General features: G+C 51.5%; 1 protein-coding gene across 1 annotated transcript in view; it reads left to right on the top strand.

Annotated features, from left to right (window-relative positions):
* Positions 1-16,097, top strand: part of LOC107115157 (exocyst complex component 6B-like) — a gene marked incomplete at its 5' end in the record, with an annotated part of 170,698 nt that overhangs the window by 10,610 nt on the left and 143,991 nt on the right. The window contains 3 exons of the mRNA XM_015416785.1: positions 11,056-11,167; positions 13,577-13,711; positions 15,810-15,989. Of these exons, the coding sequence (XP_015272271.1) occupies positions 11,056-11,167; positions 13,577-13,711; positions 15,810-15,989 (427 nt within the window). The remainder of the gene's footprint in view (positions 1-11,055; positions 11,168-13,576; positions 13,712-15,809; positions 15,990-16,097) is intronic.

The raw sequence follows: 16,097 nt of genomic DNA, 5'->3' as shown, positions 1-16,097 counted from the left end.
CTGTTGCTTGTGGCATGTAAGCCTGTCGGGGCTCCTCCCCCGCCTGAGAGAAACTAGACACGCTAAGCAAACCTACGCAGAGCTGCTCGCTGTGTAGAAAGCTGCCTTCCACATTTCTGGTTTGTAATGGTTTGTGTGGCAGAACATGGGGAAGGAGCAAGGAAGCGTCAGGCTGCAGAGAGAGGAGAGTGTCCAGTGGGAAGTGGGCTGAAGCGGGGGATCTGTGTAGAAAGCTGCCTTCCACATTTCTGGTTTGTAATGGTTTGTGTGGCAGAACATGGGGAAGGAGCAAGGAAGCGTCAGGCTGCAGAGAGAGGAGAGTGTCCAGTGGGAAGTGGGCTGAAGCGTGGGAGGGCTCTGGGGTGCAAAGGGGCAACCCTGGCGTCTAATTCCCCTCCCGGTGTGCCTCTCTGTCCCCGAGGGCTGGAGACAGGGAAGACCCCAAGGCCAGGAGGCCAGGTGCAGCAGAACTGCAGGCAGGGCAGTGTGGCCCCCCCGTGGCTTCGGTACCCTCCTGCCGTGGCATTTGTGTTCTCTGTCTACCCCAGGGAGGGTAGAGGGGTGTGTCTGTCTGGATGATAAATTGCTCTTGAGCTCTTGGACATTCCCTCCCTGTGTTGTGTGGGAATAACAAATCAACTCCTTCGCCTCGACAGAGTCTTGGCTTTCAGCTTTGTTATAGAAGAAGCAAGTTGTTTGCCCCTCCAGTTGCAGAGAGTTTGGAGACACCAGACTCTTGACTGATGAAATCTCGGCCATGGGTGGGAGAGAGCAGAGTGTCGAGTTAGTGTGTGTGTGTGTGTGTGGCAGTGAGTCTGTCTCCTCTGAGGTGGCAGGAACAGAACAGACTCTGGACCGGTCATCCCCTCTCATGTCACATTATTGGTAGTGTTAGTAATAGTAGTAGTGTGACAGTTATCAGTGTTGTTGTTGTTCAGTCGCACAGTCGAGTCCGACTCTTCACGACCCCATGGACCAGATCACGCCAGGCCTCGCCTGTTAGTAGTAATATTAATATTATGAACAGTATATTTATTTACTTCACTTAAGGTTTGCCTTTCTTGTGGACCCTAAAAAGCAGAAAGCGATGCAATAAGGGCAGTATAATACATCCAGCCAATCATGCAAAGAAGTGCCCCCCCCATCCTTTCAGTGGCGTTAAAACTACAATCCGATCCCTTTGATTAAAAAAATGCTCTCCTGTGTGGCTCCTCCCATGCTGGCCGGGTCCTCCCGCCTCCCACTGACCTGGTTGGGGGGTCAGGTGGCCTCCCCCTCAGAGTGGGAGGGGGTTCCGTCACCCAGCGCTTCTTCCTTCTAAGGACTGGCTCACATTCTCTCTCTCACTCTGCAGCAAGGCTCCCTCTAAGCTGCGGAGTCTTGTGAGCAAAAATTCTACTTTATCAGCTACTGGCATGAAAGTTGTGAGTGGGCGATTTGGCGGCTGCCTAAATTCGTCTGCTCCGAAGCCATCCTTCCTGAGTGAAGACAAAAATGTGTGAACCGGAGGCTAAACAACTGTGAGCTAGCTCACACTAACTCAGCTTAGAGGGAACACTGCTCTGCGGGCTCAGTTTCCCCCCTCCCTGGGTTGCAGATTTCCCTGTTGTATGACCCTCGGGCTTGCCCCCCAGGTCCTGGGCCCAGTCTGCTCCTGGTTCTGCCCCACTGGAGGTAACTAAAGGAGGAGGGCCAGACTCCGCCCACTCTGGGGCCTGCCACTCACCCGCTCCCTTCCGTGCCTGCCCAGTGGATGGGGCTGCGACCACCCCACATCTCCACCTCCGGCCTGCTGAGGCTCGGCGTCCCCAAGGGCCCCCTCTTCCCACTTGTCCTTGCTGGGCTGGCTGGAACCCCTTGCCCGCTGCCCCACTGCTTCTGCTGTCCCCTGTTCCACCAAGCCCCATTCCTGGGCACCAGCCAGCGATGTCACCAGTGGCCATGTTGGGGTGCTTCAGGCCCTGTTTGCGGTGGTGGCCTTGTGCTTCCTCTGGGCTGGCTGTCACGGTGTCGGCTGGTGTGCTGGGGCTCACCCACGGGGACACTGGTGCCGCCTCCTCTGGTTTTTTGGGTAGGTGTAGTGCAGGCCCCTGGAAGGCCGCGTCTTGGCCGGCGCGGACTGAGTCAAGGCTGGGCTGTACCCTGGCCCTCCTGAACAATCCCATTTTAAGAACATAAGAACATAAGAGAGAAGCCCATGTTGGATCAGGCCAAAGGCCCATCCAGTCCAACACTCTGTGTCACACGGTGGCCAGAAATACCAGGGGCCATCAGGAGGTCCAGCAGTGGGGCCAGGACACTAGAAGCCCTCCCACTGTTGGTCCCCCCCCCAAGCACCAAGAAGACAGAGCATCACTTGCCCCAGAGCCCCTATCTATACCTTGTGGCTAATAGCCACTGATGGACCTCTGCTCCATATGCTTATTTAATTCCCTTTTGAAGCCCTCCATGCTTGTAGCCTGTGTGACACAGAGTGTTGGCCTGGATGGGCCTTTGGCCTGATCCAACATTGGTGTCTCTTATGTTCTTATGTTCTTACTTATTTAAGCTACTGTGTTTTGAATGAAGATTCCAGGTCTCATCTCTGGTTTTCAGGGATCATGTCAGTGGCCTTGGTCTTCATCCTGCTCACAGAGTTTCCAGGATTGCTTCTGATGGGCCCTTCCTTTTCCTGCCCATCCCTGCGATTCCAACTGAAATGCAGGCCACGTGGTTCTTCGTGCGTCTTGCTCTAGGCCCGCATGTTGCTTCCTTTTCCTCCCTGAGTTTTCTCTGACTGCACTGGCGAAGGGCATTCCCCTGAATGCCACTCTGGGTCCTCATTGGAGCATCTTTCCTCTGGCCCCTGCAGCCTCCTCTGAAGGCTGTCCCTCCTTGCAAGTCACTGTTGACTCTTCCCTTCAACTTGACAACTTGAATTGGTTTTTATTAGGAAGTTTGCCCGCTAAGCCAGCAGGGACTTCTCTGTCTGCCTTTCTTTCTCCTCCTGTCACGTACAGCGCACCCTGCAGTGACTGGGGTCAGGCTGTCAGTCACAGCCTTTACGAAGGTCAGGGCGGCTGGTGCAAGGGTCCGGGGCCATCAGCCGTCACTGTCACAGGCGGCTCTCTGGGCTCGGGAGAGCAGACCCTGCGGCAAAGAGCAGAGAAAGGTGTTTCTTCTTAATTAGGATTCCAAGCAAATGCCTTGTCGAGGTGTGGAAGAAGCACTCCACCCCCACCCCCCGAAAAGCAGTGAGGCCTGGTGGAGGCTTTTCTCTCAGAGCCCAGGCCGTTCAGACTTCCTGCCCCGAGGGAATGCTTCCCTCATGGTGGTGCCCCCGTGCAGAGTAGTGCTAGGGTGAGGGCTGGCGTGCCCCTTGTGGAGCCTGGCAGCTCTTGCCTCTTGCGAACAGATAGAACACTTGTCTTCAGACAAGTCGTGGCCAGGGTTCCCTCTAAGCTGAGTTAGTGTGAGCTAGCTCACGGGTTTTTAGCCTCTGGCTCACACATTTTTTGTCTCCGCTCAGGAAGGGATGGGGCTCCAGAGCAAACTGATTCATGCAGAAGCCAAATCGTTCCCTCCCAACTTTAATGCCGGCAGCTGACAAAGTAGAATTTTTGCTCACAAGGCTCCACAGCTTAGAGGGAGCCTTGGTAGCGGCCCATTGTAGGGAATAAACGGGCAGAGAATTTCTCTCCCCAGCAGCCGTTTCTCCAGTCTCAATCCTTCCTACCAGTTCTGGCTCTTTAGTGGAAAACTTAGATGTCTATCCTTTCTGCCTCCAGTTTTTGGTGACCTAAAGTGGATGCTTGCTACTGCATGGCAGGGCTCCCACTGGACACATGGAGGGTCCCAATCCAGGTCAAAAGCTCATGGGGGTCAGGTCTGAGACTGCCTCTGCCGAAGTTCCTGCGGCCGATCCTAAAATGGCCTGGTAGTAGGCAGTGGTGGCCCTTCCCCTTCCCCTGGTGGAGGTGAATCCAGAAGCCCCCAAATCTTCCCAGCAACAGACAGTCCCAACCTGAGGGAGGGCGGAGAAAGGGAGGGGTGTCCCGCCTTGCCAGGTGGGCAGCACAGGGCACGCCTGACGGACGGGGAGATCAGAAATGCTCTTTGCTGTTTGCCCTGTCATCTTCAGCTTTGTAATCTCACCACTTGTCGGGTAAAACAGGCTGGAGAGCAAAAGGTCACAGGGACTGAATTACCAGGAGCCCTCGAGGTATTCCTGCTTCTGAACTGTCCCAGTTTGGAATTATCTCCCCATCACATCTGCCTGTCAACTGTCCTGCTCAGCTAAAGTTGCCTGTCATCTCAAGCTGATGAGAGATCAAAGAGAGCCTTCCCCTTTTCCCTTTGTGCAAGAGTCTGCCTTGCAGTGGAAAGACGGCACCCAGCAGGTAGGGAGGGAGGGTCAAGGATTGGCCTTCTGGGCCAGGGAGACCCCTGACAGTTATCAAGCTGCAAAGTCTGGCAACAGAGATGTGTTTGGCAGGCCCCTTGGGCAGCCGAGGGGTCTTTCTCTACCAGCTCCATGTTGACTTTCAAGGCGTGGACCTTTTAGACACTGTACTTTCTTATACTGGCTGCCCATCACAGAGGCTCCCAAGAGCTGATCTTGTAATACATTCAAACATGGCTGTGGGCCAATGGGGCTCAAAAACACTTGTTTCTGCCTGAAGTGAGAAAGTTATTCAGCTGTCCTGGGTCTCTAACCCAACCATACTTCACTTTCTCCACTCCCTATGTCTCTCTCTCTCTTTGTCATAATCAGACCAGTTTTTAGGGGTTCGTTCCACCTGAGGGGTTGAGCTTCGGGTGCTTTGCTGCTTAGAGTCTTGTTTGCATTTCTCGCTCCTTTCGTATTTGGTGTCGAGGGGACCAGCACAGTTAGTTGAGCACTGTAGGGGAGTAGGGTTAGTTGCTTCACTTTGCCCTTTCAGCTTCTGGTATGGATGGACTGAACAGGGGCTTATATGTGGGTTACAGAGATCAGACTGACTGCATTCAAATTGAAAATAAGCTTAATAAGAAAATTAAAAAGCAGCCACTGCATCTGCAAATACAACAGACTGAGCATGATAAAAGAAAAGGTGATAAAAGCACCTCTATGCCTGTCTCTTACATACCTTTAAAGATAGCAATAAGAAGCTGTATAATTCTTGAAGTTGCATGGATTTAGAAATCGTCCATTACCTTGGTTTCAGTATTTAGGTGTGTCACTCACCGGTGATCTCAGGACCATGTGCTCATAACTGCTTTGTGGAGTGAAGATGGTATCCTTCCTTCTCCTTGCTGCATGTAAAATGTAGCTGCTTCTTCAGCGTGCTCAGGGGGTTTATTATCTTCCCTCCCCCCCCTCACTCCCGGCAGACCCTCATTTTCTTCCAGTCTGCAGGAGTCTCTCCTCTTCATTTTGGTCTCCTAAAGTTCTGTAGCTTAGGTGTGACTTTGGCTAACACTTGTCCTGAACTGGACAGAGTCAGCTGCATTTGTATGGCACTGCATGGCTCTGTGCTCGGGAGGGATTTTCACACCACCTTCCATGGTAGAGTGGGGATCTGAACCTGCAGCTCTCAGATCCTAGTCTGACAACTCCAACCGATACGTGACACTGGTTTTGATACATTTTTTTGGGGGGGGGCAGTTCAGGAGCTAATTTGTCAAGGGCCACTCAGATGGACTTCCTTTCCTTCCTTCCTGCCACATGCGCTCTCTTCGGCTGATCTGGCACACCTCCTTATGTCCATTCAGTGTGGGCACAATTCTTGCCTCTACTTGGACTCTCTCCCTGCCACATAAGGTTGCTTAGCCATGGCCAGGGGGTCAGGGACTGCGACACTTCAGTTTGGGCCTGTACCCTTTAAAACATAAACAGTTGGTGATACCCTCAAGGGCTTCTGGTTCACTCATCATCACAGCAAAAATGCATCAAGGGTTGGTATCAGTGATTATTCTGTTAACACTTGCCTAGGGGGAAACAACTTATAGCTTACTCACATGGCCTTGCTTTTGATGGTGTAAAGTCGCTATCCATTCTTTTATGGGCTGGTGTCAATGCTTTGATGCATGTTGAAGTCTTGACTCCCCACATCCTACTTTTCCCCATTCCTCTCTATCAGTGATAATGCAGGTAGAGGGAGGTTTGTACCATGTAACTATTTTCCAGATTTTTAACTCATGCCTGCTTACCTAAGAATAATCAATACAGTTTTAAGCTATCCACTGCAGTTTAAAATGATCAGAGCACTTTCAGTCATAAAGTGAGTGGGTCACAACCAATGTTCCCTCTAAGCTGTGTAGTCTTGTGAGCAAAGATTCTACTTTGTGAGCTACTGGCATTAAAGCTATGAGTGAGCTATTTGGCTGCTGCATAAATTAGTTTGCTCTGGAGCCACATCCTTCCTGAGCCAAGACAAAAATGTGTGAGCCGGAGGCTAAAAAACTGTGGGCTAGCTCACACTAACTCAGCTTAGAGGGAACATTGGTCACAGCTATCCAGAGCAAGTGTGGTGCGGAGCCTGGGCCCAGGAGGTTTGAGGACACGTGTGGGAGAACTGGGGTTCGAGCTGGGCTGTGGTGTCTCTGGGCAGCCTGGGTCTTTCAGGCTCAGTTGGAGACATAGAATCATAGAATCACAGAACGTTAGAGCTGGAAGGGACCTTGCAGGTCATCTAGTCCAACCCCCTGCACTCTGCAGGAGCAGAGCCAAAAGACAGCCCTACAACATACCCGAAAGATGGTCGTCCAGCCTCCGCTTGAATGCCACATGATGCCATGGTGGAATGTCACATCTCCACGTGATGCCATGGTGGAAGAGAAGTGAGAAGGCCTTGGAAAGGGTGGTGTGGAAGCTCCCGATTGCATAATGTGAGATGGCTGAGCTGCTCTATGGGTTATTAATATACTTAGCTACAGAGCTGGTCGCCTGCCTTTCCACCCTCACGAGGGGCTGCCAAGGCAGCCAACAATTCAAAATATATCAGAAAAAAATCACATTTCAAGAACCATTAAAATCAACCCTCCTCCCAAACGCATATAATTAAAACAAATAAAAAGCCGAGTTGAAGTGTATACGAAACGTACGCGTGCTGCAAAATCCTCCACAAAGTAGGTTAATGTGTCATACTCTTGACTTCTGCACCCCAGCACTGAACTTGCACAACAGCGTTATTCGTGTGCTTGTTCAGAGAAGCTTTGTCTGTGTGGTTGTCTTCTGCTTTCATCTCAAACTTTCCTTTAAATGCTCGCGATTAACTCCCCTGTTAGCATTTGACCTGTTAGGTTTGGCCTCTGATGCTGTGGCTCCTTACGTGGAACGTTCCCAGTGATTCTCTGCGCATCCATCGGGGCAACCAAAAGTGGCTTCAGTCCTAAAACTGGATTGAAACTGGATCCAGATAACTAGCTTTGTCCCAAAATGCTTGGAGTTGCATAGCCTCCACTCACTTTGAGCACTTGCGGAGGGGCTGTGACTCAGTGGTTAGAGCCTCTGCTTGGCATGCAGAAGGTCCCAGGTTCAATCCCCAGCATCCCCAGTCAAAAGGACCAAGCAGGAGGGGATGTGAAAGACCTCCGCCTGAGACCCTGGAGAGCTGTAGAGAGGGGCTGTGGCTCAGTGGAAGAGCCTCTGCTTGGCATGCCGAAGGTCCCAGGTTCAATCCCCGGCATCCCCAGTCAAAAGGACCAGGCAGGAAGTGATGGGAAAGGTCTGAGACCCTGGAGAGCCACTGCCAGTCTGAGTAGACCACACCGACTCCGATGGACCGAGGGTCCACTCCAGTCTAAGGCAGCTTCATGTGTGTTCACTTTGCCCCCATCTAGGGTATAGGGTTAAGCTCATTTGGTCTGAGGATGGCTCCTTCAGGAGGGTTTCATTTGTTTGAGTGTATTTGCCCTACTTTTTACCCTGGTGGGACTCAAAGCAGCTTAGAAAACATAATTTAAATAGACAAATGGAAAGAAACAGGAATTGTTGAAGTCTGGTCTGGGTCATGTGACCCCTGGCGCAGCTCACTGCAAAGAGCCCTTCGGCTCTTGACCGTCAGCCCTGGTCTCTGGCCATGCCCCTTTCAAATGCCTGCAGGCAGTGATGGGGGGGGGGGGGAAATAGCAGCTCAGCCCAGACTTCCTGCAGCTCGCAGAAAAGGTAATTCCTCCCCTTCCTCCTTCCAGGCAGTCTGCAGTGCCCCGCTCCGTTGGACCTCCCTCGGGCAGTCGGCTTGGGACCCCCCCTGGGTGTTTAGCCGCTAAAGACGGGGTGAAGCACTTCTGGGGCAGGCTGGGCTTGTCAGGCTCCCTGGCTCCCTCTGTCACGGCCTCACAAGGACTGGGATTGTGATTGGCTGCAGGAAGGAGCTGGGGCCTGCTGACTACCCCAGGACCCCATTGGTCGTGTCCGTGGAGTTTCGTGGAGGGCCTGCTGTGGGGCTCAGGAGAAGAGCCTCTGCTTGGCACGCAGAAGGTCCCGGCTTCAATCCCTGGCAGCCTCTCCAGCCAAAATGACCAGGGAGCAATGTCCCCTCCAAGCTGAGTTAGTGTGAGCTAGCTCACGGTCGTTTAGCCTCCAGCTCACAGATTTTTGTCCCAGCTCAGGAAGGAGGGCTCCAGAGCAAACTAATTTATGCAGTAGCCAAATCGCTCGCTCACAACTCTAATGCCAGTAGCTCACAAAGTAGAATTTTGGTTCACAAGACTCCACAGCTTAGAGGGAACATTGCCAGGGAGTGGGTGATGGGAAAGACCTTTCTCTGCCCGAGACCATGGAGGGTCGGTGCCAGTCTGAGTGACCAAGAATGACCTTGACGGACCCTGAGGGGTCATTTGGAATACTGTGTGCAGCTCTGGTTTACTTTATTCTGGTTGCCACACCTCAAAAAGGATATTGTAGCGATCGAAAAAGTGGAGAAAAGGGCAACTAGAATGATAAAAGGGTCGGAACACTTCCCCTATGAAGAAAGGTTAAAAGCACTTTCGGTTCTTTGACTTGGAGAAACGACAGCTGAGGGGTGACATGATCGAGGTTTATAAAATGCATGGGATAGAGTAGGTCGAAAAAGAAGTACTTTTCTCCCTTTGTCACAAGATGAGAACTTGGGGGCACTCCATGAAATTGCTGAGCAGTTGGGTTAGAACGGATAAAAGGAAGTACTTCTTCACCCAAAGAGTGATTAACACGTGGAATTCACTGCCACAGGAAGTGGCAGTGGCTACAAGCATGGACGGCTCCAAGAGGGAATCAGAAAAGCATCTGGAGCAGAGGTCCATCAGTGGCTATTAACCACAAGGTGTAGATGGGAACTCTCAGTCTGGGGCAAGGGATGCTCTGTGTTCTTGGTGCTTGCGGGGGGGGGGGCAACAGTGGGAGGGCTTCTGGTGTCCTGGCCCCACTGCTGGACCTCCTGGTGGCACCTGGTATTTCTGGCCACTGTGTGACACAGAGTGCTGGACTGGATGGGCCACTGTCCTGATCCAACATTGACTTCTCTTACGTTCTTATAAGAGAGAATTGGATAAGCACATGGAGCAGAGGTCCATCAGTGGCTACTAGCCACAAGGTGTAGATGGGAACTCCCAGTCTGGGAGGGCTTCTGGAGTTCTGGCCCCACTGCTGGACCTCCTGATGGCCCCTGGTCTTTTTGGCCACTGTGTGACCCAGAGTGTTGGACTGGATGGGCCATTTGGCCTGATCCCACATTTGGCTTCTCTTTTGTTCTTAAGGGTCTGATTCAGTAGAAGGCAGCTTCATGTGTGAACAGCAGGGAGAGGAAGCTGTGGCTCAGTGGCGGAGCCTCTGCATGAGTTGCAGAAGGTCCCAGATAGAGTTCCCGGTAGCATCTTCAGCCGTAAGGACCAGGCAGCAGCTGAGGTTCAGTGCCTCTGCCTGGAGAGTCCCTGGAGAGCTGCTCCCAGTCTGAATTGACAACGGTGACCTTGTTGGACCGATGGTCTGATTCAAGATAAAGCGACTTCGTGTGTTTCCACGTGTTGCCTTCGACCAAGTCAGACCGTGGAGCCATCCAGCCCAATATATTGTCTTCTCTGAAGGGGCAGGAGCTCTCCAGGGTGTTCAGCGGAGAGGGGTTCTTTCCCAATCCCTGTCTCTTTTGGTCCTATTAATTGGAAATCGTTGGGTGATAGTGAGATATTGAAAAATGGTATTTAGCAGAGATAAGATAGCCCAGCAGAGCCAGAGTAAGATAATTCAGACTCAGAGTCCATGTGTGATTAAAATATAAAGTTTTTACTAAATTCTAGCATGGGAAAGGGTAACTCAGATGAAAATAACAACAGAGCATAATCGGCTACATCCTTACTCTACAAAGACAAAACTAGAGGAGAGGAGAGAGTATGGCTGCTCTTCTTCTTCAGAACACCAAACAAAGACGGGAAGAGAAGCCATAAAATGGTAATAGACCTGGACACTTTAGTCCCAAACAAATTCCTAGATCAGGGAGAAAATTCCCCGGGCTTCCTACAGCTAAAGAACATTGGTTACATGAGAAACATGTGACTTCCTGTGAGTAACATAAACAAACATTTAACCCCAGATATACTGAGTGTTTTCAACTTGTAATACCCAACAGAAATGCTAGGGGTTGATCCTTCATCATGCGAAGTGCCCTCTCTGCCAGGGAGCTGTGCCTCTCCCCCAGCTGGTCTTGATGGGGACGGTGTTGTCTTCCAATGGTCTCTTTCAGTAAGAACAGAACACCAGAAGAGCCATGCTGGATCAGACCAGTGGTCCGTCTAGTCGTCCGTCTAGTCCAGCGTCCTGCAGCTCCAATCGCCTGGTTTCAAAGCGGCGCTTTCTTTTGTGTATTAATAGCAACCAGTGTTCCCTCTAAGCTGAGTTAGTGTGAGCTAACTCACAGTTTTTTAGCCTCCGGCTCAGACATTTCTGTCTTCGCTCAGGAAGGGATGGCTCCAGAGCAAACTAATTTGTGCAGCAGCCAAATCGCTCGCTCACAGCTTTAATGCCAGTCGCTCACAGAGTAGACTTTTTGCTCACAAGACTCCACGGCTTAGAGGGAGCATTGATAGCAACGTCCCTTTTTCTGCCCCTCTGCTTTCCAGCTCTACGGAGGTGGACGACATGATCCGGAAATCTACCAATCTGCTGCTGACTCGAACGCTGAGCCACTGTTTACAGAACGTCATCAAGAGGAGGAACGTCGGCCTGACAGAGGCGAGTCTGTAGAGAAGGGGCTCATGCCGGCCGCAAAGCTGCTCTCGGCTCTCCTTCCTCACAAAGCGGCTTCGGACATTCTGCTGGATCTGGGAGGGAGGAGAGAGGAGAAAGGACAACGAGAGGACTTGTTGCTCCCCTCCCCACACTGCTGGGGCTTCTTGGGAAAGAGGAGGGGTTCTTCGCCTGAGCGGAAGCCCCTGTTTCCTGCAAGTAGCCCCCCCATTCTCCACTGCTTCATGCATCTCTCTCCCCCCAAGTTCCAAATTTCATGTACCCCCTTTGTATGAATCCACCTTTGAGGCCTTTCCTTGTGCAGCTAAGCCTGTACTGCGTAACTGAGAGGGGGCTTTGCCCATCCTTGACCACAGAAGCCCCATGGCAGCCACAGCAGATGTTCTTCCGTCCTTCCTGGAGTCCGCAATGTACTTCTTGGATGAGAAGGGCGTGTGCCAATCAGTTGCAGGATTTGGGCTGAGAAGACTCTGCACACCTTGCAGAATTGCTCTCAGGTCTACCACTGTGGAAACAGGGGCAGGAGCTGAGCCCAGGTGTCTCCTCCCTCAGCAGGCATTGGCCGTCGGCTTGGTGGGGAGGGGGTCACAGGAACATAAGCCTGGTCAAGTCTCCAAGACTGGATGCAAACTCCAAAACTGGATGCAGGTTTGGTGGGGAGGGGGTCACGGGAACATACGCCTGGTCAAGTCTCCAAAACTGGATGCAGGTTTGGTGAGGAGGGGGTCTGCCACGGCTCCTCAGGTGGGGTGTCACCTGATGCTGCCACCACTCTGGATTTAGGTTCCCTTGAGAAGGCCCAGAGCACCCTCCCAAGACCTTCAGACCTCCCTTTAGGCCGAATAACAGGCGTGAGGACCAGGGAGAGTGAACCAAGGAAAAGGTTTATTTTATAGGAGGTCAAACAACAAGGCGCAGAATAATAACAGTAAATGGGTGAAAAGAAAAGGAATCAAATGCCCTAACGCATTTAAATATATACTGTCCCTAGCTCACTATTCCAAGTGGCACTGGACTACTCACCCTTCCCTCAGGATGAGGGTCTCTTCCCTGCAGTAGCCTTCCTTCTGGCTCTGCCCTCTGGAAGGAAGAACAGCTTCTGCTCTGGCACCAGCCCTTTTGTTCCCCAGCCCTCTTCGCTATTGGTCAATTTTGGCTCCAAAACATCTCAGGGGCTTCTGGAGGTTGTAGGCCTAGCCTCACCTACTGCTAGCCAGGCTCCATGGGCCTAGTAGGCCTCTGTTGGCACAGCCCAGATCATGACAGGGTCACAGGAACATACGCCTGGTCAAGTCTCCAAGACTGGACGCAGGCCCTTGTGTGTGCATGCGTATGCAAGGGGTTGCGTCCAGTTTTGGAGACCTGACTGGGTGTATGCTCCTGTGACACTTTTCCTGGAAATAGCTCTGACGTGCTGTGATTTGAACAAGAAACACTTTTTAAGTTGCTGCAGAAGGCAGCCCCAGTTGACGATTGGCCAGTAAGATAAAAAGATGTGCTGTTTTTTGACCAGTGCAAGAGGATGATCTGGGCTTCTGCAATAATCAAGATGAAAAGCCCTCTGCAGATTTGGGACAAGTGGGAGCAAAGGAGTTTCCGGTCAGGGTGAGCCCCGGAGTCTAAAAGGAGGCCCCGGGACTCTGTGGGTCCTGCCCCTTTGCTCTGTTCTTCTACTGGTCAGTCTGTTCAGTGACCGAATAATGGGATGCATCTTGAAACCTGCTTCCTCGTGGGGCAAGAAAGGTCTCCTTCCCCACCGTGGAAGGGAGGGGGAGAGTTTTCTCAGTTTCTCGCCCTCCCCCCTATTTTTAAACAAGCATGCCCGGTGGCCATCTGCCTGCCATGTTGAAACATTTTCTTTTAAACACGTTTGGGGGGAGAGGAGGGGGTATTTCAGCAGCCAAGGCTGAAGTCCTGAGACAACCAAATTGGCTCTTAATTGCCGCTCAAAGCGCCTGCAGGTCTTTCCTCCAGACCCTTATCTGATCGAGGGGGAGGGGGGAGAGGCTGTCGCTCAGGGTCCCGTTGCTGGTGACTGATGGGCAGGGGGCTTCAGGCGGGCTGTCTTCATGCGTGGAGGCCTTTTCCTGGGGTCTGCGGTGAGCATGTTGATTTTTGGCTCCTGCTGCAGCTAGTGCCCGTCCTGGGGGAATTCCTTTCCCGGAGACTTGTGGCTGGCTTGCAAATGTCACCTGTTATGAAATTGAGACACCCCCCCTGCCCCCCACTCCCCAATTCTTTGTCAAGAGATATCGTACCCTGCCAGAGGCAACGACTTCATGACGGGGTGTGTGTGCGTGTGGGTCCTATATTGTCAGCTGTGGCTTCATCTGGCCTGCCGGTGATTTACTGTAGAGAAACTCAAGTGCAAAATATGTCTTCCTCGCTTGGCAGCTGGTCCAGATTATAATTAACACAACACACTTGGAGAAATCCTGCCAGTTCCTGGAGGAATTCATCACCAACATTACCAATGTCCTCCCAGAAACCGTCCACACAACGAAGCTGTATGGAGCCACAACCTTCAAGGTGAGCCTGCTGCTCCGGGGGGGCTGGCCGGGTCCGTGTCCTTGCCACAAGAAGGACTGTGCACGGCATCCTGACACGCTCATAAGGAATCCGTGCAAAGCTCTAGAGCAGCGCGTTGCACAAGCAGGGTGCACAGAGGTCTTGGAAGGCATACCAGACCTCTGGGGGAAAACCAGCTGAAGAAGAAGATGAAGAAGAAGATGAAGAAGAAGAGATTGGATTTCTACCCTGCCCTTCACTACCCAAGGGAGTCTTGGAGCGGCTTGCAAACTCCTCTCCCTGCCCCTCCCCACAACAGACACCCTGTGAAGTAGACGGGGCTGAGAGAGCTCTGAGAGAAAGGCTCTTTTTCAAGGACAGCTCTTATCAGAACTAGGGCCTGCCCAAGGTCATCCAGCCAGGTGCAAGTGGAGGAGCGGGGAATCAAACCCGGTTCTCCCAGATTAGAGTCCGTGCACTTAACCATGACACCAAACTGATGAAGCTCAAGCTTTTATTTGAGATTGTAAGTCACTCTGAGATTCTGAGTGAAGAGCAGGGTATGAATCCAATCTCCTCCTCCTCCTCTCTCAAGGAAGGGGAAATGATGGCAGAAAAGTCGGTGTGAATCCTGGGAATACTCCCACTGCGGCATTGAATTTTAGATCCCCTTGGGGTATCTGAGGGGGGGGGGCAACATCAGTTAAGCACTTAGTTAGGAATGGGGGGGGGGCCTGCAGGGAAGAGAGGAAAGGAGATGAGGATGTAGCCAGACATGGGGGCACAGGGCCAGAGCTTCCTCCCCAAAACCTTGAATGGCATTTTCTGAAAACTGCTTTTCCTCTTTTGTGAGAAATGCCAATTGGCTTATGTAGCCATAAACACAGTTTCTCAAAGAGTCGCCCTTTGAAATGTCCAAGGTGACAGATTCAGTCCAACAGATTGTCCCATATAGAAGTCCCTTTTCCTGAATGATCACGAAGCCTAGCTCCCCTGAGAGAGATCTGCAAGCTCTCTCTGTCTCTGTCTCTGTCTCTGTCTCTGTCTCTGTCTCTGTCTCTGTCTCTCTCTCTCTCTCTCTCTCTCTCTCTCTCTCTCTCTATCAGACTCTCTCTCTCTCTCTCTCTCTCTCTCTCTCTCTCTCTCTCTCTCAGAATGTTAGAGTTGGAGGGACCTTACAGGTCATCTAGTCCAACCCCCTGCACTCTGCAGGATCTCAGCCAAAAGATAGCCCTACATACCTACAACATACTCTCTCTCTGTCTCTCTCAGAATCATAGAATTTTAGAGTTGAAAGAGACCTTGCAGGTCATCTAGTCCAACCTCTGCACTCTGCAGGAGCATAGCCGAAAGGCAGCCCTACATACCTACAACATACTCTGTCTCTGTCTCTCTCTCTGTCTCTCTGAAAAGACCCTCTGCTGTCCCTTTCTGCAAGTCTTCCTTCCAGAGGACCGAATCTTTATTTTTAAAGGGTCTTTCTGGGCAAGGGGCCTCGCACGCCTATTCCCATGCACAGGAAGGATGTCTTCTTCTTCGCAAAGGGTAACACAGCGAGGATCCAGTGCCCTTGCTCCCTCTGACTGCAGTGAGAAAGGCTGGGAGGGTGGAAACCCGGAGGGCTGATTGTTGGGATTCTTAATTCAAGGTCGATGGTTGTATTGCAAACACAAGAGCCACACTTAGTAAAAGAAAAATATCCTTACTATGAAAACAAAATAAAACATGGGTATGGTACTTTGGATAAAAGAAATAAAATAGAAAGTTACATGCTTGCAGTTACTCTCAGTAATATATGCTAACAACTACATATTTCTATCTCTCTGGACTTCTAGAAGAGAACTACCTCTTTGGTTCACACAAAGGGCCATAAACCTTGTGAATACATTAATGCTAGATCAAAGCATTCCTACAAACAAGATGTTAGTTGACCAATACAAAGGTTTCAGGTCACTTCATTAGGATAAACAACTCCCACAAACTTTTCCGCCATTGAATACATTATGCAACGTCACATCCTGTTTGCTAACAAACAACATTTAACTCTGTAATGGCTGAAGTGTGAGCAACTTGCCATTCCAACACTGATGTTCTGCGGGGTCCCCCGCTCCCCCCCCAGGATGCTCGCCATGCCGCAGAGGAAGAGATCTACACCAACTTGAATCAGAAGATAGACCAGTTCCTGCAGCTGGCGGATTACGACTGGATGGCTGCCGAGCCCAGTGCCGAGGCCAGTGACTACCTGGTGGACCTCATCGCCTTTCTGCGGAGCACCTTTGCTGTCTTCACACACCTGCCAGTAAGTACCCCCGGGTGTCTTTGTCTTCTGCCCTTGGGCCTTTGCAAGCACAGCCGGGGAAGAGAAGAAGATTTGTCTGCACAAAGCAAGGGGCCCAAGGCACTCTTT

This window comes from Gekko japonicus, unplaced genomic scaffold (assembly GCF_001447785.1).
Source record: "Gekko japonicus isolate JY-2015 unplaced genomic scaffold, Gekko_japonicus_V1.1 scaffold2896, whole genome shotgun sequence".
NCBI classification, from domain to species: Eukaryota; Metazoa; Chordata; class Lepidosauria; order Squamata; family Gekkonidae; genus Gekko; species Gekko japonicus.
The sequence above is the reverse complement of the archived record's forward strand: the minus strand, read 5'-3'. Positions and strand labels throughout refer to the sequence as shown.